A 25,824-nucleotide genomic window follows, 5' to 3' on the forward strand; every position below is an offset into this window, starting at 1 on the left:
ACAGTGGAGACACAAGATGAAGTAATTCATTCTCCAAGCAGAAACAGGTTAATCAACAAAGCAGAAAAAGGTTAAAAAACAAACTAGACTTACATTTCTTAATATTTTGGCAAGACCGAATTCTCAGTAGAAGTGAGATGTCTGTTTCATTATACTCTGCTTCATTTTGTCTTTTTTTTTTCTTTTGTCCACATCATGTCCTTTTTTCCTCCAGACGGCTTCATGTGCCTTATATAGGTCTCCAGGAAAAAGCAGTGCAGATGACTGCTTCATATTTGGTGGATCTGCAAGTAGTTCTGTAAAATACTGTAGGATCAGTCCATGAACTCAGTACAGGATGTGAAGAAATTATTAGAATGATAAAAAAGAAATTAAATTTAATATTGAAGGGTTTAACAGCAACACATGTCAGACTGCCAGGATGACCTTTGCACTTTCCTGTGTTTTGGACAGACAAAATCAGTATGCTGGTTTGGGGCCAGACAGATCCTCTCTTGCCCCGAAAGGGACAAAAGAATGAGACTCACACAAACGGATTGGAGAGTGATGGAAAGTTTAAATGGAAAAGCAATTGGTGAAGCTACAGAGAACTACAAACTACAAAGCATAGTGACAAAGAGTATCCCAAAGCGTACAGAACCCCTCACAGAATTCCCAAAGCTTCCCAATCCTTCCCTTCTTCCCACCTGAGGGTAAACCCAAACCCCCCAGGGCTCTTTCTTCCCCCTCCCGCTGCTAGGCAAGTCTCAGGCTGGCCAGGTCTGAGACTGCCCCCCCCTCCATTCTCCTCCTGGCATTAGGCCTAGACAGGCCTAAGAGGCCTTGAGGATACTCCCCCGGCATTACCTGATAAGAGAGGACATCTCCCGTGGGAGCAGAGAGGGAAGAAAGAGGAAGAGAATGACTTTGCAGATGGCCTTATAGGGTGCAGGACTTATGGGTAGAAATACGTCGTTTCCTGTGTCCACCCCTGTGGGTGGGCACCCAGGACACCAGAGGTGTATCTCATGTGGCAGTGGCAGGGGGCACCCAGCCTAAACTGCCACAATCAGTTTCCAAGCACACTACTTTTTGGCTTATCATCTTCCAAGAAATTAAGAATAGACATTATACATTTTGTTCCGTTACAATCAACTCCCTTTTTTCTTTGACTTCTGCATTTTAAGATGGTATAAAATGAAGGAAACCAAAGCACAAATGAAAGGTCAGGTATTTGCTACAAATGAGACAAACAGGGATTGAAAGAAAAAAAACTTGCCGTAGAGACATTAGAAAATTGTTTGGTGGCTCAAACAGTTCCCATTCGATATCTTGGGATCCTGTTAAAAGAAAGTATAGTCTCAAACATTCCTATTATTTCTTTCTCTTGCATAGAGACTTCCAATTATTTTCAGTGAAATATTTCACAAGAAAAGGGCATGATAAAATCAGTAGAGGTAGTTTTATTCCCCCAAGAAACTTACTATGACTAATACTCAGACTAACAGGTTTCTGTCAAGCATCATATTTAAGACATTTCCATAGGGCTAGTTCTTTCTCATGGTGTTTTTGGAGCTCCTGTGACACAGAGTTAATGTGCTCCCTGTTCATCAGAGTTAGACTGGGCCAGATGATAAATTCAGTGGGGTCTGATAACTTGATCATATCCGTGGCTTAATATAAATATGGGTGAAGCATGTAGCGAATTTGTTCAGTAAAGTATCTATTCCTTTTAATTTTTTTTGTGTTTTGTTTTGTTTTTCTTCTAAGAACAAGTGTTGTATTTGAGGTACTATTCTTAAAAAAAAAAAAAAAAAGGTAACAATGTTTTCATTTTAGTAAACTAGAGACAACTTTGAGTCAAAATTAGTCTTAAGCCAAATATAAATCTCTTGGGGAACCCGGTGCCACTTCTAAGTGGTAGGCTGGAAGGAAAGAGAAAGTTTTTGGAACTGGATTGACTGTGAGAATGAACACTCTGCTTTATGAATGTAAATTAAAATTGCACATTCAGTACTTGTGTGAGTACAGCTGGATTTTTATGAGGATGTGTGCTGTTCCACAGAGTGCTTGTGAACAGCATGTAGTATTCTGTGTGTTAATATGTACATCTGCACTCCACCCTTATGAAATGAAATGATCAGCTTTCTACAAAGAAGTCAGCAATGAAAGCCATGCAAATGAAACAGCAACAGAAAGTTCAGTGAAGTTGCCCTAGCTCTTCAGCACCTGTATTTTAGACTGAAGAAAGGAGACCCTGAATTAATGTATTTCCATGATGAGAGGGAGTAAAAAAGCCATTTCATGAAGAAACAGCTATTTTATTTTCTTATTTTCTGATAGTTTTTCTTCAGATTTGAAAAATAAATAGAGATTGTGTATGTTTACTGAATACTAAAAATTATAGATTTGATTCACTTTAGCAGAACATCTGAAGAAAAATTCTGACAGCTGTGCATGCAGATTATTTGGTCATCATGGTCTTTTTTGACTTGACCATCAGTGAAAATGACACTGATTTTGGGAGACCTGCGTTTAAGTGAAATCTTTATCTAGGTGTTGGGAAACTGATCTGAAATGCACCTGAACACACAGATTAAAAAAAAAAAAACACAACCAAACCAAAAACCTGTGTAAACCAAGAGTAGATACAATATTATCTATAGTTTATTGTATCCTTAATCCTATTATTCTTTGATTCCAGTCCAAAAGTTGGTAAAATAAATACATTGCATATGTCATACATTGCATACATTGCACAGCATTCTCAATTACAGTCATAATTTTAGAAGCATTTAACTGTCACTTAGGCGTCCAAGTAGTTGGCCAGATTTCTAAAGTACTTTGCATATGAAACACTGAGTTCTGCAATTGAGTTCTATTGCAGATTGTAAACATCTTGAAATCTTGTCAGTAGGTTCTTTTGAATGGTGTATTAGTATTTTACCATTCTTTTTGTTTGAGTTTTTAAGTGCAAATATAATATTCTTATCAACCTGAGTCCCATTTCTGTTCTCCCATAATCAAGGGCTAAGATAATCTAATATTGTTAGCTGTTCCTTACTTCAAACACAAAGTGCAACTGTTAGCATATAAATGTGTGAAAGAGTCATTGTAGAGTTGATGTGGGTGGAAACAGACTTGAAAATACAAGATTTTGTTAAATTTAAAGCTGGTGTTTTAAGTAGCTCTCTCAAGAGCAAATGTGTATCTCTAGACAGGTAATGCTTTAATCAGGTGGAGGCATCTAGGTGGAGAAACCACTAGCAGAGGGAGCTGGAGCATTGGGTGGCTTGGTCTGTTGCTCAGCTGCTGCCAGAATCTTGCCAGGCTCCTCAGAGGTAGTGAAAGCAGGGCTTGTACCCTCTCCTGGTATGAAGGTGCTTTACTGCTCAACAATGGGATTTCCTGTAGGGCTGTTGACATAAGCCTTGATATTGGGCCCATGGGATTTGTTTTTGTGATTCTGTAGGTGGGTATTTTATCAGCAGTCATGTCTCAGGTATGAAACCTTTGAAGAAAAATTATTGAAACCCCACACCTTTGTCATGAGTCACTAATGAGCTGTGGGTACAGACATATGAACCTGCTTCTCCTCCAAGCCAGTATACACAATTTCTATAATTAGAGTTAATGGAAGCCTGTCTTTACAAACACCATCACCTTCCATTGGAGTTGGCTCCCACATGCTATTGCTAAGGCTTGAGATGAAAAACAAACATGATGGAGTTTTCCAGCTCTTGATGAATATGTAGCACTTGCTGGTCCTGTTGTGCTGCATAGCACAACAGCTATTTGTTGGCAAGTTTTTATTTCACACTGCAGGGAATTGAAATGATTGAACAGACAAAAGATTTTTATTTCCAGTAGCCTGTCTATCTTTAGACTCTAATGTGCCATAAAACATCTGCTGCATGGTATGTTTCAATGCCAAGCCCCTTCCCAATAAAGGTCACAACTTCAGGAAAGCTGTGCCATCACTTGCAGAAGGAGATTTGCCTGAAGAATTGTTTTAGTCAGAATTGAAACATCCTGGCACAGAAATCTGTTTTTGTTCAATTAGTTCTGAAAAATTAGGCAGACGGTAGATGTATTAACATATTAAACAGAGAGTAAAGGAGGCCACTGACTTCTAGGGGTTTTATGAGAAGTTGAAATAGTGTGGCCAGCAGGAGCTGGGAAGTGATGATTCTCCTGAATTCAGCACTGGTGAGGACATACCTCAAATACTGTGTTAAGTTTTGGGCCCCTCACTGCAAGAGAGACGTTGAGGTGCTGGAGTGAGTCCAAAGAAGGTCAGTGAAGCTACTGAAGGGCCTTGAAGAACAAGTCTTAGGAGGAGTGGCTGAGAGAACTGGGATTGCTTAGACTGGATAAGAGGAGGATGAGGGGAGATCTTACTTCTCTCTTGAACTACCTCAAAGGAGGTTGTAGTGAGGTGAGTGTTGGTCTCTTCTCTGTAGTATTAAGTGATTGGATATTAGGAAAGATTTCTTTACTGAAATACTGGTCAGGCATTGGAATAGGCTGCCCAGCGAGGTAGTGGATTCATCATCCCTGGAGGTGCACAAAAAACATGTACACTTGGCACTTCAGAACATGGTTTAATGGTCATTGTAGTATCTGTTAATGATTGGACTCGCTAATCTTAGAGGTCTTTTCCAACCAAAATGATTCTATGATTCTAAGCTGGTATAAACCATATCTATTTGTATATGTGGCTCAGAATAAACAATTGTTATTATTCTGACAGATAATCTATGTGTACCTGCTTAACTTTGCTGCAAATGAACAGAGTCAGTAAGTGGTTTCATCTACAGTTTATGCCTATCTTCAATTTGTAAAGTTAATTGTAATATTCATATAATTTCTCTGAGTCAGGAAACAGACCATACAAGATATGATATTTCAAGATAAACTGATGCATTAAATATTTTTTGTATTCGTGGTGGGGACTTAATTTCAGAGGGTTTTATGTCCTACCAAAAAGGTATTTTTTGAAAGACTAATACAGATTTCTTTGCAGAAGTGTAATCTTGATCCATACTTACCTACATACAAATAAAATCCATGTTCTGTCTTGCAATAACATAGTTAGATTCAACCTTTATTAGACTGCGCAGCATGATGTACTTCACTGCAAAGACTGATGCACAGTCTTTTTTCCTCCTCAGAAAAAATTATTTTTCTAGATTACAAAATGTAGTACTTGAATATTTGCATATCTCCGAAGAGCCATGTGGGTTAAACTCTGCATTTGTTTTCTGCAGTTCTTAGGCCACTTTTGCTTTAAGAGTAAGAACTGTTGCTTTTATGAAGTACCTTTTTCTATTAAGTCAAAACCTCACAGCAGTGCACAGAAAGCCAGTGCTGTAAAAGAGCTAAGTAGAGTCTTTATAATAGAGAGAGCTAGGTTGTAAGTGTTTGTATTCCTATGGAGCAGATAGATTTGGTTATATCTGTTTCATATTCATAATGAAGGAGCTCACTTGGAGGAGGACTGACTTCCCAGGAGCAGTATGGTAACAATCTTTTCACCACAGATTGGAAGGATCTGAAAATGGTCACTTCAGCTCAGCAGAAAGCAGCCAGCACTGGTAGCACTTCAGACCTTCTGTTCTTGTGCAGAACTGTTTCAAGTTGCATGTTTGTTTGTTTTCTGAACAAAACAAAACAAAACATAAACCTTGATCTCACTCCCACCCTGTTCCCCCTGCCCATGTTGTCCATCTGAGGAATTAAGAATATTTTCTCAAAACAAAAATGCAATGACATGTTACAAATACAGGGTCAAATTTTCGTTATTATATCTGAATATTAAAGGCAGAAGTAAATTAAATTACTTACTACAAGTCTGGATTCTGTCTCCAGAACTTTTCTCATAATCTCTACTTTCTCAGCAAGAAGATTCTATGAACAAGAAATCTGAAGTCCACAAAATGTGTCACAAAAGTTCCTTGCTGGATTTTGCAATTAGGGTGCTTCAGAGACAGCTTTGATTGCACACATCATAGGCTTTCAGGAAAACAAACAAACACAACAACAACAACAAAAACTAAAAAAACAACTTGATAGAAAAAATTCTCTCTGCAGGATATTTCACAATAGGAGAACAGGTAAGGACTCTTACTTGGTTAAACAAATTCTTTAGTGATCCCTAAAAGATGACCTGGAAGTTTACAGAGATCTTAGAAATTAACTAGGAACACAGAACAAGAAGAATACTTCTGTGTCATTGATTCTGGCTATGCAGTCTCCAAAAGAGGCCACAATATGGACCCACATTTCTGCTTGTCCTGTCTGGGAGTCCTGCTGGCGTATGTCAGACCTCATGTGTCTATGTTCTCCAGGATGGCCGGTGCCTGAGGCACCTGTGAGAGCAGGATGAGCAAGCAGCAGACATGCAGAGCTTGTATTATCTGGCACTGCAGTATCCATGTAGGGGATACTCAGGGTGGGTTTTTTTTTCTCTCCATCCAACAAGACCATATTGTATAATTAATAGATTTATATGAAAGCATCCACTATCCTTGTTTAAGACTCCAGATCAAACAGTACACAGAGATGAGAGATTTTATTTCAGACTGGGGTTTTTTGTCTGGTTGGTGGGGAAGTTTTTGAATGTGGCATATTTTACTGAAGTAACTCAAGGAGAAAATAAGTGCATTTCAAATGACTCTTCCTAACTAAAATAAATATGAGTGGGCTTCTTTAGAGAAACTCAGTATACTGAACCCTCTTTTAAACGTGAGAAGAAAGAAGCATTGATGCACACTGTCTTTTAGCTCTTATGGCTATCAAAACTATATCCAGTGCAGATATTCGTTGATGTGAACTAACCAGGAACTGAGATTCAAATCTAAGTAGATCTTTATGATTAAAGAATATGGGGTAGTGATTGTGCACTTCACTTGCAGGATTGCTCCAGAATGATCTGGTTTTAGGTACCTAGCCACTGAAGAGTGGAGACACCATATAAAGTCAAAGTCACTTAAATTGAGCAGTTACAGATACTGTGTGGTTGAGAGGAATTAATTTGATAGAGTTTTTGTCCATCTTTTTTGAAATGCAGTATCTGTCAGTAAGGAGTTTTTTAGAAAGTATTTTTCTGTTATCGCATATTGTTTTCCATATATATGATCGTACATACACATGGGAGGCATCATTAGAAACTGTTCACAACTCGGTCATATGAGTTCCTTAACTGATTCTGTTCACAAGTGGTGTGACCCAGGGCTTAGTCTTGTTTAATGTCTTTATCAGTGATCTCGATGAGGGGATTGAGATCACTCAATTGGTAAATTGGGTGGGAATGTTGATCTGCTCAAAGGTAGGAAGGCTCAGTAGAGGGTCAAATAAAAAGGTTAAGGAAGTCCTTATAAGGACTAGACAAAAAATCCTGACTCGTATGGTGAAGTGATTGACAGTCCAATAGTCCCTCTGCAGGACTTGAGCAAACTGGGAATTCACCAGATAAAAATGTTATTAATATAGTGTTGGCATCTGTTATTTGTGTTTATACTCTATTCAGACAGGGCCTGGCATCCTGCCATAGCAGATGTAGTGAAACATAAGGTCTCTGTCCTGAGAATCTTAACTTGCTAACATCAGAGCTTGAGTTACAGTAGACTACTGTGTGTTTTACAATCTTTAACTTCTCTGTTTCATGCTGACCGCGTGCATAAAAGGCATTTCTTTAAAGGCTTTGCCAAGGTGCTATTAGAACACTGGCAAGAGAAAAAACCCTTCAGAAGTCCTCTGAGCAATGGTATTCTAAGGAGCGTGTTTGCAGGCTTTCGGGCATGCATATGTGTATGCACTCAAACATATCCAGACTTGTGTTATTCTTGCAGTTTGCCATCATTTTAAATATCAACAAAATACAAATATAGGCTATGCTTTTTTTTTTTTTTTTAATCAGTTTCCCCTGATTCTAGGGCAGCTTCCTGAAGATTTCTTCCCGCCTTTACATATATATAATTTTGTTCCTTTGCTTAGGTGAATCATCAGAAGTTAACTTTTCTTGTCTGTGTACATGTCATATTCCTAGCACAACAGCAAGATTTATAATTACATCTGATTTTTTTATAAATAGAACTTAGAAGGATAGGATAGGAAGCTAGAAATGTTTCTAAATATTGTAACAATAGTGACAAGCTCATAAATGGAATGCTTCTCTTTGCTTTAATTACAATGTCATCAGTGGTGATGCTAGGCATGGATAATAGGAAGTCCATTAAGTATATGCAATTTAGTAACATGATACAATAACCACAAATTCCATGTGGGTGAACATGCTGCTTTAAAGATCAAAAAGAAAAGGTTAATAGTAATGACTATAACATCCCTTCAGATAACTTACGTCTTGTTCTTGGAGACAGAAATTAGCAAAATGGATAGCTTGCTTGTTTCTAGTGACAGGGAAAATCAAAGTACAAAAGTGCTAATGAAAAGTGTGAGGAGGATACGTTTTTCTCTTAAGTGCTCTATTTGATAGTATGAACTTGTTTTATTAGCAATTTAACACAGTCTTAGAGTTATACAATAACTGTATTTGGTTTTGTTAATGCCACTGAAAACAGTAATGATATCTGAGGTTTTTATTTCACTCTTGCAAGTGTTGGTTTGTTGCAGTAGTAAAGTACATCAGTCATTTATATTATGCTAATGCAGAAATGTTAGCCCATATTGTATATAATGCAGTTTGCATTTATGAAAAAGAAACCTTGTTACATGAGAGAAAGGCCTAAATATTTTATATACGACCAACTATATGATCTGTTCTTCATATATACATTCTTATGTTTCACAGGAGCTTATGTGCAACTAGAAGCCCATTCAGAGTAGGATATGCGTTTTTTTTCTTGCCAGCTGAGCTTTGTTTTTTTAATGAGAATAAACACCACAGAGGCAAGTTTGATTCTCTGGACTGCTCAGACTACAGTTAGATGAAAGCTTTGCCCTTATTCATAAAGAAACAGCTGTTCTTACTTTTATGAATAAAAAGGTATTTGCAAAGAACAGCATGGTTCTCATACTGGTTTAAGGCTTGATTCAGAGGAACAGCTCTGGCAGGTGTGGGTTTTTCTGCTGCTGAAATGTCTTCTTTGTTGTTCTGAAGTTGTGAGGGGTGCAGGCTGTCCTGCATTGAGGTGATTTTATGTTTTCCTGAACTCAAGTGGACGTCAGCAACTTGGGAGGATAGATGGTAACAGTGTGACTATAATAAATTTTTGGATTGGATCCAGGGTGATGCTGTCTGCCTCATATGAGCCCTCAGCTGCTGCTAATTTCTGGAGATGCCCAGCACTGTGAAGGACTCAGTTTCAGGATGCTTTGATGTTTTCAACTAAAAAAACCTGTTTCAGTACACCAGTTAGGCCAACAACAGAGAAGGCTAGTTATTACATCACCCCCTAGAGCAGGTGAGGCACCTTCCTGAGGATTATACCGTGCTAAGATAGCATACTGGAGAAATAGTTTAATTAAACCAGAAGTCTCTGATTTACATCTCTTACCATATACAATTAGTCTCTGGTTTGTATGACTGATATGAAACTGATATTCAATACGTATAGCCTTCAACCAGATATCTAAGGTGCAATGGATTAGCAAAATTATATTCTTCCTGGCCAAGCAATTGCAATGGGAGAGTTAATTCAACATTAAGTGCTATTATAGAAACAGTAACTATGTACTACTTTCTTCAAAGAACTCTCACTAAAATAGCATTTGTCTGGCAAGACATTTACATTTACTAAGCAATTTTTAGGGCATACAAGAAATAGTCACTTCTGAGGGAGGCTGTGGTTTTAAATCCAGTGGTTTTAAACAGAGCAAAACCAGTGCAGATTAGGTATGAGACATTAGGAACTATAAGTAGTATCTCACAATCTCTTCGTTGTTGTGCACACAGCTTTTATCGAGTCCTTTTCTCTGTTGCTGTGCACACTGTGATTTATATTTTGCATGAAGTGCAGAGTAAAAGTCCGTGTCACCATGTGGGCATGTATGTATACAGGTACAGAGTTGAGTGCAGAAATATGATAGGATGGTTTTATGTTCACTTCATACAGATAGTTGAGCATGCAGAAGTAAAGGAAAATACGTATTTGTATTAGGTACCCTTTCAATGCTGTGGATTTTAAAACTTCCTTTGGAAATACTAGTATCTATAGTAATTTTGCCTGTTTTAAGCCATAGGTAGTATTAGCTGTGGCCTTGCATTTATTTGCTTGTTTATTTTCCTTTTTAGGTACTTTTTCTTAGTTTTCATGTGTTGTTTGAAGTCCTAGATTTGGTAGTTTTCCAGACAATTTTCTATCTGCTGACTTAAGTTTTCTGAGTCTTTAATTTGCTCAGTAATTTTTTTTTTATTGGTATCATCCTGGTGATGACTAAATGCAGAGAGATGGTAGACTTAGCAATAACAAAACCAAATAAGTTTAATTGTTGTTTACTCTGGAACTGTAAGAACAAAGCAATAGAAAAGGTACAAAAAAGTTTTGTCGCAATTTCCTGTGTAAATGTACTTAATTACTAGGTCTAAAGAATGAGCAAGTCACTGACAATCAGTAGTTTTATTTTCTCAGAATGGAGTCACATTTATGCTACCACAAAAAAAGCCAAAACCAAAAAACATCAAACCACCAACCAACCAACCAAACAAAACCACCAAAAAAACCCAAACCAACTTGCTGATATGTTGGAATAAAATAGCAGATATGCAAAGATACTTCTTAAAATTAGTCTCAGGTATTGGTGAAAGCTGTCATTTCCCTAGGTCCAGTATCTATCTATTTTTAAATTTTAAAACTTACAAGGAGACAATTATCAGTAAATCCTCTATGGTAGCTTTTCTTTTTTGATTAATAATTTTGAAGACCTCTTTGTTGTCTGTAGATGTGAGTCTTACTTCATGTATGCACACAAGGAATGTTTTACTGATTTATTAAATTCTAACTGTCTTTTTCAGTTGTACCATTTATGCAAATTTGTAACTTTTTTCCAATCTAAACTGTGAGAAGAATATTAATAACTAATTCTGCATTTACCTGGCTAATTTGCATACATTTGTATTGTATGGTAAATCACATGAAAACCTACAGGGGAAAGGCTCAGCTCTTCTAAAAAATAATAGGCTTTTTTTTTTTTCTTTTGACTTGCACAAATTGAGAAATATTGCCAGCGGCAAACATAATGGAAAACTGCATTTTTAATGCTCTCATACGTGCTCATTTATTTACAAAGAAAGAAGCTGAGGACTGTTCTTAAAAATAAAACTTCCTGAAGCTCTGTAGATGACACAGGCTATTGGATACTAAAACACTTCAGGTTGTTGGTATTATGATTTGCAGGTTGTGAAATCTTACCTGCATATTGGATTTGACTAATGGGTGTGTTGTCATGCCTGAAGGAGCTAAAGGCAAATCACAGCTGTAAATATTTTCTCCTGCATCCTGTGTATGGGATTACTGCAGATTCTCTCTTCATAGTATTACTTTAGGTGACTTTTGACTGGGAGGTGTTACGTGTTCACCCAGCTATGTTCATGCTGGCTTTAAGTTCACAATTAATTTGCTAGTGTTTTCTCAGTCTGAACCAACACTTCTGGTCAGTTCTTGTGGTTGGAAAGCTCTTGGCACCAGAATTTCTGTAACACATAGAGGATGCTGCAATGAACTGAGTGATTTTGGTATGATTTCTCCTATCTCCGCAAGGAGACCCTATTTGCTGGACATCTAAGCCAAAAACAGAAGAAAACATTCAGCACAGTTCCCAAAATAGTAGTAAGAACAGCCTGATCTCTACAACGTGTCATGAACACTGCTTTATAATACTGTAGAGAGCACTCCAGGTGAACTGGTGCAAGAAACTTGAAATACAAAGTAGTAAGAGTATTATTATCTACAGAGTATCAGTCAGGGCTACAAAGAAGCATGGTTAGGGGCATATAAGGAAAGAAAGCTCCTTTACCAATGTCTCTCCATTCTAAAACAAAGGTACTGTCACAGAATCACAGAATTGCTTAGTTGGGAAAAGACCTTTAAGATCATCGAGTCCCATCATTAGCTTACCACTGACAAGTCCTTGACTTAAACCAGACCTCTAAGCAGTGCATCTATATCACTCTTAAATACCTTCAGGGATGGGGACTTCACCACTTCTCTGGGCAAGCCTTTACAATGCCTGATAATGCTTTCAGTAAAGAAATTCTTCCTATTAACCTTGGTGCAGCTTGAGGCCATTTGCTCTTGTAGGCCATTTGCTCTTGTACTATCACTTTTTACTTGGTTGAACAGACTGACCCCCGCCTATGTACTGCCTCCTTTCAGGTAGCTGTAGAGAGCGATAAGGTCTCCCTTCAGTCCTCTCTTCTCCAGACTAAACCCCAGTTCTCTCAGGTGTTTCTCATAAGACTCGTTCTTGTGACCCTTAACCATCTTTGTTGCTTTTCTTTGGACATGCTATAGTACTTCAATGTCCCTCCTCTAGTGAGGAGGGCAACACTGAACCAAACATTTGGCCTTGCTGAAACTCATACAGCTGACCTCAGTCCATTGATCTAGTCTGTCTAAATCCCTCCCTCCCTCCCTACCCTCAAACTCATCAACACTTCCACCCAGTGTGGTGTCATCTGCACACTTATTAAGGGTGCACTTGATTCCCTCATCCAGATCCTTGATAAAGTTGTCCCAGTACTGAGCCCTGGGGAACACCACTTGTGACCAGCTGGCATGTGGATTTAACTCCATTCGCTATCACTCTTTGGGCCATCCAGACAGTTTTTCACCCAGTAAAGTGTATGTCCATCCAGGCCATGAGCCTCCAGTTTCTCCATGAGAATATTGTGGGAAATGATGACTAAGTCCAGACAGACAACATCCACAGCCTTTCCCTCATCCACTAAGCAGGTGACCATGTGGTAGAAGATCATGTTAGTCAAGCAGACCTGCCTTTCATAAATGCATGCTGACCAGGCCAAGTCTTCTGGTTGTCCTACATGTACTGTGTGATGGTACTCAAGATGATCTGCTCCATCAGTTTCCCCAGCACTGCAGTAAAATTGACAGACCTATAGTTCTCTGGATCCTCCTTCTGGCCGTTCTTGTAGGTTGATGTCACATTGGCTAACTTCCAGTTTTCTGGGACCTCCCCAGTCAGCCACAACTGCTGAGAAATGATGGAAAGTGGCTTGGTGAGCACCTCCAACAGCTCTCTCTGAACTCATGGGTGGATTACATCTGGTCCCATAGATATCTGGGTAGTGCTGTGGGTCACTGTCCACCTCTTCCTGTATTGTGGTGGGATCATCTGGCTCCCATACTCTGTCTTGTAGCTCAGGTGGCTAGATTCCCCGAATACAACTGGTCCTATTGCTAACTGGTCCTTAGTCATTGTTTCCTCCTTCATCTAATAGAGCATGGAGTCTCTCCATGCCCCTTCTTTTGATGCTAATGTATTTATAGAAAGATTTCTTACTGTGTTTTACAGCAGAAGCCAAATTATTTCTGGCTAGGGTCTGGACTTTCTAATTTTCTCCCTGCATAAGCTCGCAACATCCTTGTAGTCATCCATCTCATGTGGCCTTCGTCTTCTTCCAAAGGTCATAAATTCTCCTCTCTTCCCTGAGTTGCAGCCAGAGCTCTCTGTTCAGTCAGGCAAATCTTCTTTGCTGCAGGCTCATTTTTCAGCACATGGGAACAGCCTGTTCTTGTGCCTGTAAAGCTTTTCTCTTGAAGTGTGTCCAGTCTTCCTGGGCTCCTTTGTCCTTCAGGATTGCCTTCCAAGGGACTCTGTCAAGCAGTCTCCTAAACAAGTCAAAGTTTGCCCTTTGGAAGTCCAAGTCCAAAGTTATGCTGTCCCTCATCCTTACTTCTCTAAGAAAAGAAAACTCAATCATTTCATGATCGCTGTGCCTGAGACAGCCTCTAACCATCACATCACCTTCTGTCCTCTGTTCACAGAGCAGGTCCAGCAGGGTGCCTTCCCTGGTAGGTTAACTCACCAACTGTATCAGAAAGTTACCTTTGACACACTCTACTTGTATAATGTTTCATCTGCCTCTGTATTTTGATGGGGTGGTCTGTAATAGACTCCTACAATGGTATCAGCTTTCTTGGCCTTCCTCCTGATTTTGAGCCATAGAGACACAACTGTATCATCACTATAATTAAGTTTTAAACATCTGTAATAGTACCTAACAAAAAGGGCTGCCCTACCACTTCTCCTTCCGTGTCTATCCAGTCTGAACAGGTTGCAGCCATTGATTGCAGCACTCCAATCACACAAAACATACCACCACATTTCTGTGGTACCTTCTGTATCATAGTTTTCCTGATGCAGCACGGCTTCCAGCTCCTCCAGTTTGATACCTATAGCATGTGCATTAGTGTAGGTGCACTTCATCTGGGATAATGTTCCTGACACCTCTTTGTGTGTGAAAGCCCTCATTCCTGCCAGACTATTCTCTGGCGTTTCCATGGCTTCTTAACTGATCACTAACCCTTGGCATCATTGCTGTTCCTCCTCTCTTAACTAGTTTCTGCAAGGCCCTGAAGTGTCCCTTAATTGTTTTTGGCATTCTTGAGGCCACATCATTGCTCCCCACCTGGAAAAACAAAAGTAGGTAATAATGTGAAGGTCACACTAGGGGGTGAGGGTTTTTTTGTCATGTGCTTTACCCAGGCCCCAGGGAGGCAGCAGAACTCCCTATGAAGCAAGGTCCAGTCTGCATACTGGGCACTCTATACCCCTTAGGAGAGAATCACCCACAAAATATCCCATCTGTTTTTCTTTACAGAATCAGTTTTGATGCGTGGTTTGGGGTGACTGAGCCTTGGGCGCACTTCTGGCCTGGTTAAACTGTTTTCCATGTTACTAGTTGGTTCCATCTGTTGCATCCCCTACCTGTTTTGCAAGGGTACTTGGTAAGGTGGGGAGACATGCCTGCTGTGTTGGGCAGGAATTTGTCTACCATTGCCTCTTGTCCTCTTAAGTCACCACATTCAGCCATGAGAAGAGAGGGCAAGTATTGGCAGCTCCTCTGTATTGGGAGCACTGACTGCCTGGTTTGTTCAGGGAAGGCAGGGTGTGACTGCAGTGATCAATCTCTCACTTTCCCTGATGGTTCTCAACCTTCTTCTGTCCTCCCAGAGCTCTGCCATGATGCAGAGTAGCTTGTCTGTGTGGGCACTCTTCCCCCAGGATGCTCACCGCTCCCATCTGACACTGACGTAAGAGCTGGGCACACCCTGGCCCACTGCCTGCATGCCAGGGTGTTACCAAGAGAGCTCTGTCAGGAAAGCCACATCTGAGATGGTAGGTGCAGAGGCCAGGGCTGTATTCCGCCAAGTGGTCACCACATTGAATTGGTTGTACCCTGTTTGTTCAGTCTGTTCAGCCCCCAACCTGGTCCTCCCAGGTGATACCCACTCACTGCTTCTTTCCTCAGTGCACAGTGACCACCCCAGGGGCTTCTTTTTTTGTGGGGCAGTCCTTCTGAGTGACCACTGGCACATTGACATCACATTTAGACCTGCCAGTGGTGGTGCTGGCTCCACTCACACTGCCTCAGCAGCCCACCTGCAAGCTGCCAGTCCCCAGCACAAGCTTGCAACTTTCCCTGCTTCAAAAGGTGCAAAAAGAGGTCTTTGTAGGCCCTTTTCACCATGATTCCCTGATTCGAACTTAACCTGCACTTAAGCTGGGCCTGTCAGTGTCTGAGTGATTTAGATGAATGGAGCACTATTTCTACACTGAACAGTTCCAGTTTTGCTGTCTAATGGAGCCTATGGTGCATTGTGCCTTGAATATTAAATATGTTTTTGTTGTGCTAAATGAGGATTTGAACTGCCTGTATGATTTCTTGTTTGCTTTAGGAAAAGATGCAGTGCTGTAATTAGGAAGCTGAGAATGAGGAGGCAAACAGAAGAAGCTACTGATTACATGTGACTATTAGTAAATAGGATGGTTGTGACACTACATGCAGCGTCTTAATAACTTGCTCTTATGTTAGAAACTGAGCCTCAGATTGTTGCCAGAAAAACTGCAGCCACACTCAGGGAAGGAAATACTTAATTATAGCTTTTATCACATGATTAGCAGGTCCTGATAACAAAGCAAGTCTGGAAATTTTAATACCTTTTCCTTTTTGTACCTTTGCATTTTAATTGGCTTACTTTGTTGATTGTTTGGGCTATATCTTGATGACTCCTCAAAGAAGTTTTGGAGATTTAGCATGGTAAATTCAACCACAAAACTGTTGGGGAAATAAATCTACACTGTTTTCTGTCTGTGTTAACTTTGTTCTCAATCTGTGGCTTCCTCTTGAATAACTCCGATGGACCTGACCTGTTATTTATGTCTAATATATTAATAATATACCATGTGTTTTCTAGTAAAGAACTGCTTAGCAGTGATCTGAAGGGAGGTGATTTTTTTTCCTAATATTGAAATATAGCCTGCAATTCTAAAATATTTATGGTTTGGCTCTACAGGAGGATGGAACAGTTTTCTTCACTCTCTTTCCTTTTCTTATATTGTATGAAGATAGTAACCAAAAGTTGTTCAGAGAAAAGAAATTTTCTTCTCTATTTTGTCCTTGTGGGCTATTTTTTGATCCAGCTTGGATCTAGTTGTGTGTGCACGGTTCCTTGAACGTTTTGGGTTTTTTTTCTAGTTCAGCTAGTGGAGGTGGAATTTTCATCTCTAGAATGCAGAAGTCATGACTTGAATTTCTTCTGCATTCTGGAATTATCCTACCAAAAAAAAAAAAATAAGCCACTTATTCCTATAATGATATAACTTGTGATTTCAGAGGGATTTCAGTGTGCAATTTCTTCGAGCTACAGGTCTTTGGGTACCCATGAAGTCAAAAATATGTTCTTTATAAGAAACACCCATGAAATTGTCATGAAGTTGCTGGTGAAGGTGAGATAGGGCAAGGAAGAAGTATCATAAAAGTTGTAATGAAAACAGGAAATAGCAAGACAGAATAATTCCTCTTTTTCCTTTGTGATTCTTCCCTTCCTACCCTTGGGTACTGAATTCAAGACTGGAGTTTTTCCAGTTTAAATCGATTTGATAGGAGATTTTTTTGTTCAAAATGATTCCAGAATTTTTCATGTAAGCCTCAGCTTTTTTTAGGTTCTAGCTGTGGCATTACTTCTGCTCCAGAAAAATGTATTTGATATTTATTATTCACAAATGTTAACATGGGCCATTTATCCTTTCTACTATGTTGCTTTGGTAATTTGATATTCCTTTGTAGCTGTGAAATGCTGTCAACCATGTCACCCTAAATTGGAATTTTGTCCTTTTCAACAAGTTTGTTATTAAAGCTACTTTCATGTACAATAGGTCTTCAAACTTTATCCTGAGTTCAAACTTTAAGCTGTTAACTCACCAAAAATCCATACTTAATGAGGACGCTTGGCATTTTGTATTAGAGAGCAAGTGAAGTATGATATGCCTAACATTCAGAGAAAAAGTATCTTGAGCTTGTTGATGGGGAAAAAATCCCAGCTGTTCCAATCATATCCTGGACATCTTAATTCAACAGGTAGGATTTTCATAGATACTGGTGAAAGTATTGCAGAATAGAGACATAGAACAGAACAATGATGGAACATTTATTGCAACATGTATGAGAGAATAACAGATGATAGGAGCCACCCTGACTCTTCCCTGTGGGTGGTACATGTGGCCTTAAGGCAAAAACTGCAACTCATGTATTTTTTCTTTTAAGATGAAAAGGAGAAGGGATAGGGATGTATAAGAAGAAAGAAATTAAAAAAAAATAAAATAGACTGCAGTCATGCAGCTAGGAAAACAGTTCTTAATTTCTCAGGAAGGCCAACTTGATTTTTATTTTATTTTTATTCATTATTATTCCTTCTGAAGGAGTAAAACACTGATTGTAGGGGTACAGTACATAATTTCACTAGAAGGAAAAAAAAAGCATGTGTTTTTACTTATTGATAAAAACTGCATTAATTTCTGGGATGATGATTGAAGTGCAACTGCTATGGTTACAATAGGACTACAGTTCATGATGTAATCTATAGCTGCAAACCCATTTGAGGACTGGGAGTAAGAGATGAAAATAGTGAACAGATTTTCCTACTTTTCTTCCAAAGAAAATAGACAATCACTAGCTGTTGTTTGCTTTTAAGTGTGTGAAAATATTATGCATGCATAAAACCAATTTATGTGCAAAACATTAATTTTCAGTTTTCCAAATAGAATATTATTGGCTCCTATCTATCCTAGCTAGTTACTGGCATCTGAGCTAGCTGGTTGACATCCTAATAAGCAGCAGTGAGCACAAAAGGTGCTTATTTTCTGGACATAAAAGCAACACATAAGCATCAAAACAAAAACTTCCCTTTATATAAATGTGTGTCATGATGCACTTCTGAAATAATTTCTGAGCAGGGAAAATCTGTTAGTGGTGAAATTGCCCTAGAGACTCTGTTTTGGCTCATTTTGGAAATGTTATCTCTGCTTTTATGCTAGTAATGTCATAGTTACTACAGTATTCTTATTTTGTGAGAAGTCTACAACTGCATGTTTAAGTTGGAGCAAAGCATTTAGCCAGTTGTGTATATTCAATGGGGCCACAGAAAGGACAAAATTTTCTGAATATAACAAAGGAGTGCAAATACTGTGCCCTAAATAGCACACCACTTACTGTAAATGTCAGCAGAGGGAGTTTTTCTGCCTCTGATTTTAAAAAACCTATAGCAAAGCCAGCTGTTAACACTTCTTAACTGCTTGTCATTGTGAGAGTTTTGATTAAAAGAGTGAAACAATTTTTCAAGTAGAACTGCAGCATTAACTGTATTGGACTCTTTGCTTCCTTTTTGTGTTTGTACTGAATTTACTAGCTCTTGGTAAGTTCTTCCACCTGCCTTGGAAACATCATCAAAGACTAAGGAAATTTATTTCATGTTAGTTGAGGAGCCCTTAAAGTGTGAGTTTAGCATGAAGACAAAGCATGTGCATTCATATATCTGTGTATAGATAATTTTCACTATTTGTCACAAACAGGGACTGAATTAATTAAAATAGATAAAACAGTAAAAAACAACAAACTAACCTCTTGCCAGCCCAGTCATCTTTTGTAAATTGAGACAGTTTACAATAGTTGCCATTTGCTGCAAAAAGCAACTTGTTCTTCCCTAGTATGTAGCTTTTTGAATAGTGAGGGTGAGTGTGCAATAAAATAAAAATTGCTTTGCAGTGCTTCAGGTAATACTTTTCAGCTATAGCTTTTGAGGGTTTTGTGAGGGCAAAAAAAATGTGTATGCAAATGGTCTTTCAAAAGTTAAAATCAGCATTCCTAAGTCAAATTTCGTGCATAATGAACTGCAGGCCAATGTACAATTTCAAAATTGCAGACATTGATGAAAGTTACCTACATGTTCAGACTGGCAGACAATATTTAAGGGAGTCCAGACTGTGGTGACAGGCAGGTGTATTTCCCTATGATCATGTATTTTGAGGAAAGCAGTTCTAGAAAGGAAATTTTCTCAGCAGCACTTGTTCCTGGGAAATAATTAAGTACTTACACTAGTCTTAGATGTATGATCTCTTGCACTAGTGCTAGATGTGTCTTTTCCATTCATCTTTCTTCTATACAGTAAGTGCTTTTAAAATTAAATACTTTGATTGGGAAATTCTCGTGGAGGGTAAAAAGAAGGAACAAGATCATTTTACTTTATTAGTTACATGAAGAATTGTGTTTTGACTGAAGGAAAATAAATATTTTCTCAACACAGGGAGATACTTTGCTGTAGAATTTAATGGTGTGTATTTCTACTTTTGTAGGAGTATATGCATAGTTCTAATATTAGAATTTCCACCTTAAGTGCTTTCTCATCTTTTTGGATTGCTAAAGCAAATGGCCTGGTGTTTCAGGACTAGCTTTTCTCTAAGTGGTCTTAATTTTTCTGAAGTGTAATTTTCTAGACTAGACACCTGCACTACAGCAGAAACTATATTAAACAACCTCTTGAGAAAAAGGTGTGGAAAGGTGAAAGGAGATAACGAAACATTGAAAATAACATGTACTTCACTTTTGCAATGTAAAATATTCAAAAAGGGATTAAAATAAAATCTTCAGTTCTTTCCCTGCCGTCACATAATCAAGCTACTTTGTGTACTTGAAGTTCTTACATGCAGGGTCTGAAAAGCGTCCAGCCCTTCAGACAATGGGAAGATAAAGGATATTTTATTTTATCACAAAAGATTGTCTTCATTTTCACTCTTTTCCACTTCTCTTTTCTTCTTCCTCATTTATAGCTTCTGCAATCCAAGATAATGGAAGGAGATCCTGTCTAAAGCTTAAGGTCTTTGTGCGGCCAGCAAGTAAGTTCTTCAGATTATACTTTTGAGGGTGACTTTGTAGCATGTGGTCTAGTAAACAGCAGTAAATATTGTTTTTTTACTGCTGAATTTTGTGTATCTGTTCTGTATAGCAATATTTGTGTTATGGTTTTCATTGTATTTTCTTACCATTTTTCATAAAGCTTTGTTTTAATTACAAGGCAGTTGCTAAGTCAGTAACTTGTTTTTTTCTTAAGCTGTTGTACAAATGGAAGATTATACTGGCATTTGGACAAGTGCTTCAGACAACTATATATATATATGCTTAATAATATATAGTAAATAGAAAAAAAAGGGGGAAAAAAGTAAGTGGAGAGTTTAAAGGTGTCTCACTAACATATTTGGCTGTTATCTCTATTTTTATTATAGACAGCTGTATGAAAACTATAGGTGTTCATGACCGTGTTTTCGATGTTAACGACAAAGTAGAAAATTCATTAGAACCAGCAGGTTAGTATGCTTAGAGAATGTCTTAATAAACGCGTGTATCCCTTTTTTCCCCTCATCTTCCTGCATGGTTGGAATGATACATCTGCTCTGCTTGTGCTCATTGCTGGTACTACTAATATTGCTTATGGTACATTTCTTATATCCATGTTTAATGCAGGTATAATAAAACTATGGTGTGTGCTAGTGTAAAATTTTCACCAGTGCCATGAAGTCACTGGCGCATCCTAGCCAAACACCCAGCATGTTAGTAAAACACTCTGCTAACTGGGCCCGAAATTTTAGAAATAGAGTCAGTGGACAAACTTCATTTATTAAGTGGTTTCAAAAAAACAGAACCACTACTTTTTTAGTACTGGTACATGACACAGGCATGCAACTGACAGAATTAGTGTTTAAGTAAGAAATGAGTGTTTTAAAATTATGTACATTTGGCCATACATATGTGCAGACAGTCACACACACAATCCAATACATATTTAAATTGCTGTCCCGTTTTTACTGAAGGAAAGTTATGTTTTGGAGTGGTTTTTCTGTCCATTTGGGTTCTTGTTTGGTTGGTTTGGTTTGTTTTTCCAAAACACTGCCTTAAAAATAATGCTTGCTGTAATACAGCCCTACATCTACCATGGGCAAAGCATCAGTCAAACTCCTGTGTCTTCACATGGAAAGTGCATGTGTATTGTTTGTGTGGCTGAGGTCTATGACAGCTAGAAGCATGTTTAATTCTAGGGATGTGAGTAATCCCATCAACATTCAATGGAATGGCTTGTGACATTAAAATTAGATGGATATGTAAGAAAACTATTTGCAGTAATGGTACGACCTGTTTGTTTTATGTGTACCTACACACTGTTCACATATTGTTGTATTCAAGCCTCAATAATTACAATATACAGATAAATAAACAAATTATACCAGAAAAAAAATTGTGCACACGCACATCATTTAGTACATACCCTGAAAAACATGTTCCTGGTTTGCAAAGGAAGTCATCCAAATAAGAAATGCCTTATTTTAGTGAACTTGCTAAGCAATTTTTTTTCAGCAGTGCTGCTAACTTCACATTGAATGGTTATACCTAACAAGCACCATCAAAAAAGCATATTGTTAGAAAGCAGAAGGCAAACGACGGTAACAAAATCATACACAGAGCATCCTGCAGTCTGAGATTAAGTAGTCTCTTGTTACCAGGAGGAAACAATAGCTTTAATTACTAGTTTTGGTTCCAGCTGGTAACGGTCCCGAGTTCTCGAGCACATCAGGCGTGGGGGGGCGGGGGGGGGGTTATATTCCACCAGTCACCAGTTTATTGAGATTAGATCCACTGCTGATGTGGCAGGGTTGGCCAACTGCCATCATCTCTACGAGCGCTCTGTGAATAGTTGGAAGGTGTCTACATGACTTGATGCTAGGGTCAGGTTGGTGGACCGGGCTTAGATTGTGATTTGTGTTAGGGGCTAATGGTGCGCGCCTGTGGACTCTGGGCTGGAACGCTACTAGCGTGACCTGGCGGACTCACCCATTTTCTCGTCTGTGTGATCTCACCCCGGAGCTGCTACTGTCTTCTCGCCACAGCAGCCACGCTAAGTTGGTTGGCGAGTGTAGTCATGTGAACGCATGGCCTTACTCTTGCTACTTTTTCGTGGTTGTAAAGAATCCAAAGTTTTTTGTTGGGTTGGTGTGTGTAGTGATCCCTGGTTATCCTCTCTCGTGGTGTCCCACTGGTTCTGGTGTTGTTTGTGGGAGGTATTGGTCTGTATGAGGGGAAGTCCTGTGTTTCAGAATTGACGCGACGATCTCGCGACTCATCTCTTCGCGACGAGTCCCAGTAGTTCTCCGTCACTCATGTCTGTCGGAATAATTTGAAATACTCAATGTGTCACTTAACACCTAATTCGTGCTGGCGGTGTATATGTGAAAAAAAATACATCTGAAGATGTTAAATACCTTTTTTCTAATTACTGCTGGATTCTCAGTCTTTAGCAATGACCTCCCAGATTTTACTTAGGAATTTTGTCCTCCTATAACTTGCCTTCAGTATTTAAAATAAAGCAACACCTTTTCCCCAAGATTAAGGACTGTGAAATGTTACAATTGCACATGCAAAATCAAATTTGTAAAGTGATTTTGAAAACTACAGATGAATTGTGTGCTCTGAGTGCAGAAACCTTGGGGCTGTATAAATAGAAAACTTACATGACTTCTTGACAGGAATTTCTTAATTTTACATGAAAATCAGTTCTTCTGTGAAGGAATGGCTTCATAAAATGGCACCACGGAAGATCTCCATATTTTGCATATAAGAGCAGTAATGGTTTTTGTTTAGGGCCTTTTTTTTTTTTTTTTAAGCAGCAGCCAGTGTCCCAGTCATGGCAGTATCTGACAGTCAAAGAAAATGAGGATTTATTACTACTCTACCCTAGTTCTGTCCTATTGCATTTTAGTGTTGACTCATGGATGGAATTAGGACAAAACTGTTGGCTTTCAGAATTGCAAATTCAGACTTATTGGCAATTCTATTGATGATGCAAAAGGTAGAAGGTAATGCAAATTATTTACCTGTGTAGTTTTATTTAATCAGCAACGAATAAATGTTTTCAAATTGGGAAGTGCTGACTGTAAATATATGACAGGTGGTACAGTTGGCAGTAAGTAAACGGATTTTTGTTTTCCACCTAACTTCTTAGAGCATGATTTAATTGGGAAGATCCTCTTGTGATGTACTGTATTGTCATTGCAGTGTCACGAGTGTATAAGAGCATAATTCAAGTGAAATGTGAAGCTGTCAGTGAAACTGTTCACTGACAGCTACTAGAACTAACACTTTTCAGGAACTAGCATTCACTGAAATTTTTAGCTTTCTTTGGAATAATTCTGGAAGAAAAATATTAGGACATTCTTCAGGGCCAACATGCCTGGGAGGATGTCCCTGCCATACATGGTGAAGAGCTATAACTGAAATAATTCCAACTAGTTTTTGCCACTTACATCAGTAGGAGTTTCATCTGATGATGTCCCTTTCTTACAAATGTAAATATATTTACAGCTGATCAGTGCTTGCTTTTCATACTTTTGCATTGAGCAGCATTGAAGACCTGTTGATAAGTCTTATGATTGTGGTGTCAGTGGTATCAGAAAAAAAACCAAAACATGATAAATTGCTAATCCAGTTTACTGCACGTCTTGCTGTGTAACTGAACTGGAGCTGAAGAGCCTATTAAACTAAATTATGCATCAGGCTCCACCAGGCCTGACACTGACACTATCAGGTTAGGTGTCAAGGGTGTGAAGAGGAGGGAAATTGTTTCTAGCTTAAGATAAGTAACATGACTGGCTCCATGTCAAATTAGAATGGTGATCCCAGTTTCCTGACTCTGGCTTCCTTTAGTACCTTTAATTGGAATTGCTCAGCTCTCACTCCAGTGTAAATCTGAAAGTGCAGTTTGTTGAGATGGAAGCTATAAGACAAATATATCATAGGTAAGTTGACGTCTTTCATGAAGTGGGGGAAGCTTATTACAATAAGTAGTGAGATATAACTAGTTTTCCTGGAAAATTAGGCACTGTATAACAACACGTGAGTACTATTATTAGACGACGCTTTGTAGAAAGGTTTAGCTTATTTCATTCATTTAGTACTAAGAAAATTCAACCCCAGAGCCAACTTACTATAGCAAACCTCAGAGAAATTACTTTAAAAATAGCCAAATTTGATAGCTGTGGATATGAAGCACCTTGTGGAGAAAAATACCACACTGTTGTGGCTTTAAGACTGAACTTTAGTTTGTAAAAATTAAACAGAGCTTTATTAGGCCTTATACAATTAGTATTTGCTACTGTTTTCTATTTGCCACTGAAGGATAAGCACGTTTTGCCTACTCAGCCGGGTAATTATTTTTTCATTAGTTCTAACAACATGTATGTAGATTGGTACTTGTGTAGCATAGAAAGTTGTCCGTTACCTATGAGATTTTCCTGATTGAGTATGTATTCTGTAAAATCTGAGATTGTCATGTGTTAGCCTTTAAAATTCTGTTTCAAGAAAGGGAGACTGGTCTTACATCCCCTGCTTGTGCCAAGGTGTGGTTGGTATACTTCAGTGGAAGTTTTGCACATGGAACTGGAGTACATACTTTGGGCTTGTATGCTGTCATTTCAAATTCAGCAGCCAAAATCTGTAACTCAATAAGGGGACTAACTGTGAAATTAATTCTGAGTGTGTGCAACTCTTCAATCCCTTTTGATAATTGAGTGGTTTTATTTAGCTTCCTGTCTGTTGACATTGCTATCTAATGAGCCGTACAAAGCTAGAGCTACAATCTTTTACTAGAAGACGACTCTTTCATTCTTCAGTCTGCTGAAATTAGACTTACTTTCTGCTTCCTTGGTCTTCAGTGGGAGTTTTGCCAATAAGAAATGTGGGACTTGGCCCCAAGCTGGTTGTATAATTAGGTATTACATGCTTGTGAAAGTCAATGACAGCACAAGGTTCATTGCACTGTTTCATCAAGGCACAGAAATCTACTTACAGTTGTCAGCTCAGTGAGAGTTTATTAAGGATGCAAAATCTCATTGGAATATATGCTTTCTGTTTGAACAGATGATACCGTACACGAGTCAGCCGAGCCATCCCGTGGTGAGAATGCGGCACAAACACCAAGGATACCCAGCTGGCTTTTGGCAACTCTATTGTTCTTCCTGGCAATGCTTTTGATATTATAGCACAGTATGCTCCAGCAACCTGTCACAGAAAATATCAGGGTCTTGGAACATCAAAGATCCACCTAACTGCTCATGCCAGGAAAGGGACTTTATTGGTTTTGCAGATGTCAATTTGTTATTTTTCCCTTTTCCGTTTTTTTCTCCCTTTTCACCTGATCTCAGCAAAATTTTGAAGGGGATAACTAGCTTCAGCACCCATCCCTACCTACTCTGTGACTTTCTTAACCCCTCCATATAAATAAAAGGACTCCAAATGAAAATGCCAAACTATAATAGTGACAC

The 25,824-nt window shown here is 38.7% G+C and overlaps 1 protein-coding gene across 2 annotated transcripts in view; it reads left to right on the plus strand.

Moving 5' to 3' along the window:
* EFNA5 (ephrin A5) overlaps nt 1–25,542 on the plus strand; it is a 242,545-nt gene extending 217,003 nt beyond the window's left edge. The window contains exons 3-5 of one of the 2 annotated variants that reach the window (XM_054397905.1): nt 20,287–20,352; nt 20,740–20,820; nt 25,421–25,542. In XM_054397905.1, the coding sequence (XP_054253880.1) occupies nt 20,287–20,352; nt 20,740–20,820; nt 25,421–25,542 (269 nt within the window). The remainder of the gene's footprint in view (nt 1–20,286; nt 20,353–20,739; nt 20,821–25,420) is intronic. The other variant, XM_054397906.1, reaches the window with a different exon arrangement.
* The last annotated feature ends 282 nt before the right edge of the window (nt 25,543–25,824 follow it).

Source organism: Indicator indicator, chromosome Z, assembly GCF_027791375.1.
Source record: "Indicator indicator isolate 239-I01 chromosome Z, UM_Iind_1.1, whole genome shotgun sequence".
Classification (NCBI taxonomy): Eukaryota; Metazoa; Chordata; class Aves; order Piciformes; family Indicatoridae; genus Indicator; species Indicator indicator.